Raw genomic sequence first — 1224 nt, 5'->3', positions numbered from 1 at the left:
GGGCAGGGGGGTGGGGACATGGGGACTGGGATGGGGACATGGGGACGGGGACGTGGGAACGGGGACGTGGGGACAGGGACACAGGGGTGGGGACATGGAGACTGGGATGGGGACAGGGGCACAGGGATGGGGACGTGGGGACTGGGAAGGGGACAGGGACATGGGGACACGGGGATGGGGACGTGGGGACCGGGAAGGGGACAGGGACACGGGGATGGGGAGAGGGACGTGGGGACAGGGACGCGAGGATGGGGACACGGGGACGGGGACGTGGCAGCATGGGAATGAGGACAGGGCTGGGTCACAGAGGCGAGGATGGGGACACGGGGGATGAGGACGTGGGGCCCTTGAGCCCTGGCGTGACCCCGTTCACTGGGGACATCCCCAGGGCCACCACACTGTCCCCAAGGTGATGTCCCACCTCCCAGGGTCTCCCTCGCCCCAAGACTGACGTCCCCGGGACCAATGTCCCCGTGTCCCAGGATCTCCTTCACCCCAAGACCACTGGCCCCATGTCCTAGGGTCTCCCTCGCCCCAAGGCCCATGTCCCCAAGACCAGTGTCCCCAGGATGATGTCCCCAAGGTGATGCCCCCACCTCCCGGCATCTCCTTCACCCCAAGAACAACGTCCTTCACCCCAAAACCGACGTCCCCAGCGTCTCCCCCCACCCTGGGGGCCACGTCCCCACGGGTGCCACCACCAGCCAACCCCGTTTTCCTCCGCAGCTCCCCGCCGCCGCCGCCAGGACCCGCCACTGCCGGCGAACTGCCACCGCCGGCGAGCTGCTGCCGGGTGAGTCCTTGCCGTCGTGTCAGCCGTGCGGGTTGGGGAAACCGAGGCAGGGGTGACCCCCGCTGTCCCCCTCTCTTGCAGGTGAGGAGGAGGAGGAGGAGGAAGAAGAGGCTGAAGACGGGGGCGGGGAGGCCACCCCGCGCCCCTACCGCTGCGGCGAGTGCGGCAAAGCCTTTGCCCAGAGCTCCAACCTCCTGAAGCACCGGCGGGTGCACACGGGCGAGCGGCCCTACCGCTGCGGGGAATGCGGCAAGGCTTTCGGCTGGAGCTCGTCCCTGCTGGAACACCGCAAGGGCCACGCCGGGGCCAAGCCCCACGCCTGCGGCGAGTGCGGCAAAGCCTTCAGCCGAGGGTCCACCCTCCTGGAGCACCAGCGGACCCACACCGGCGAGAAACCCTTCCGCTGCGGGCAGTGCGGCGCCCGCTTCAGC

The 1224-nt window shown here is 69.5% G+C and overlaps 1 protein-coding gene across 1 annotated transcript in view; it reads left to right on the top strand.

Moving 5' to 3' along the window:
- Positions 1-543: 543 nt before the first annotated feature.
- Positions 544-1224, top strand: part of LOC103894549 (zinc finger protein 271) — a gene marked incomplete at its 3' end in the record, with an annotated part of 9085 nt that continues 8404 nt past the window's right edge. Inside the window, exons 1-3 of the mRNA XM_019470668.1 lie at positions 544-558; positions 622-793; positions 875-1224. The exon at positions 875-1224 is cut by the window's right edge and continues 1 nt beyond it. Of these exons, the coding sequence (XP_019326213.1) occupies positions 544-558; positions 622-793; positions 875-1224 (537 nt within the window). The remainder of the gene's footprint in view (positions 559-621; positions 794-874) is intronic.

The sequence above is a fragment of the Aptenodytes forsteri genome, unplaced genomic scaffold, assembly GCF_000699145.1.
Source record: "Aptenodytes forsteri isolate BGI_AS27 unplaced genomic scaffold, ASM69914v1 Scaffold1311, whole genome shotgun sequence".
NCBI lineage: Eukaryota > Metazoa > Chordata > Aves > Sphenisciformes > Spheniscidae > Aptenodytes > Aptenodytes forsteri.
Note: the sequence above shows the minus strand (reverse complement) of the source record. Positions and strands in the feature narration are given on the sequence as shown.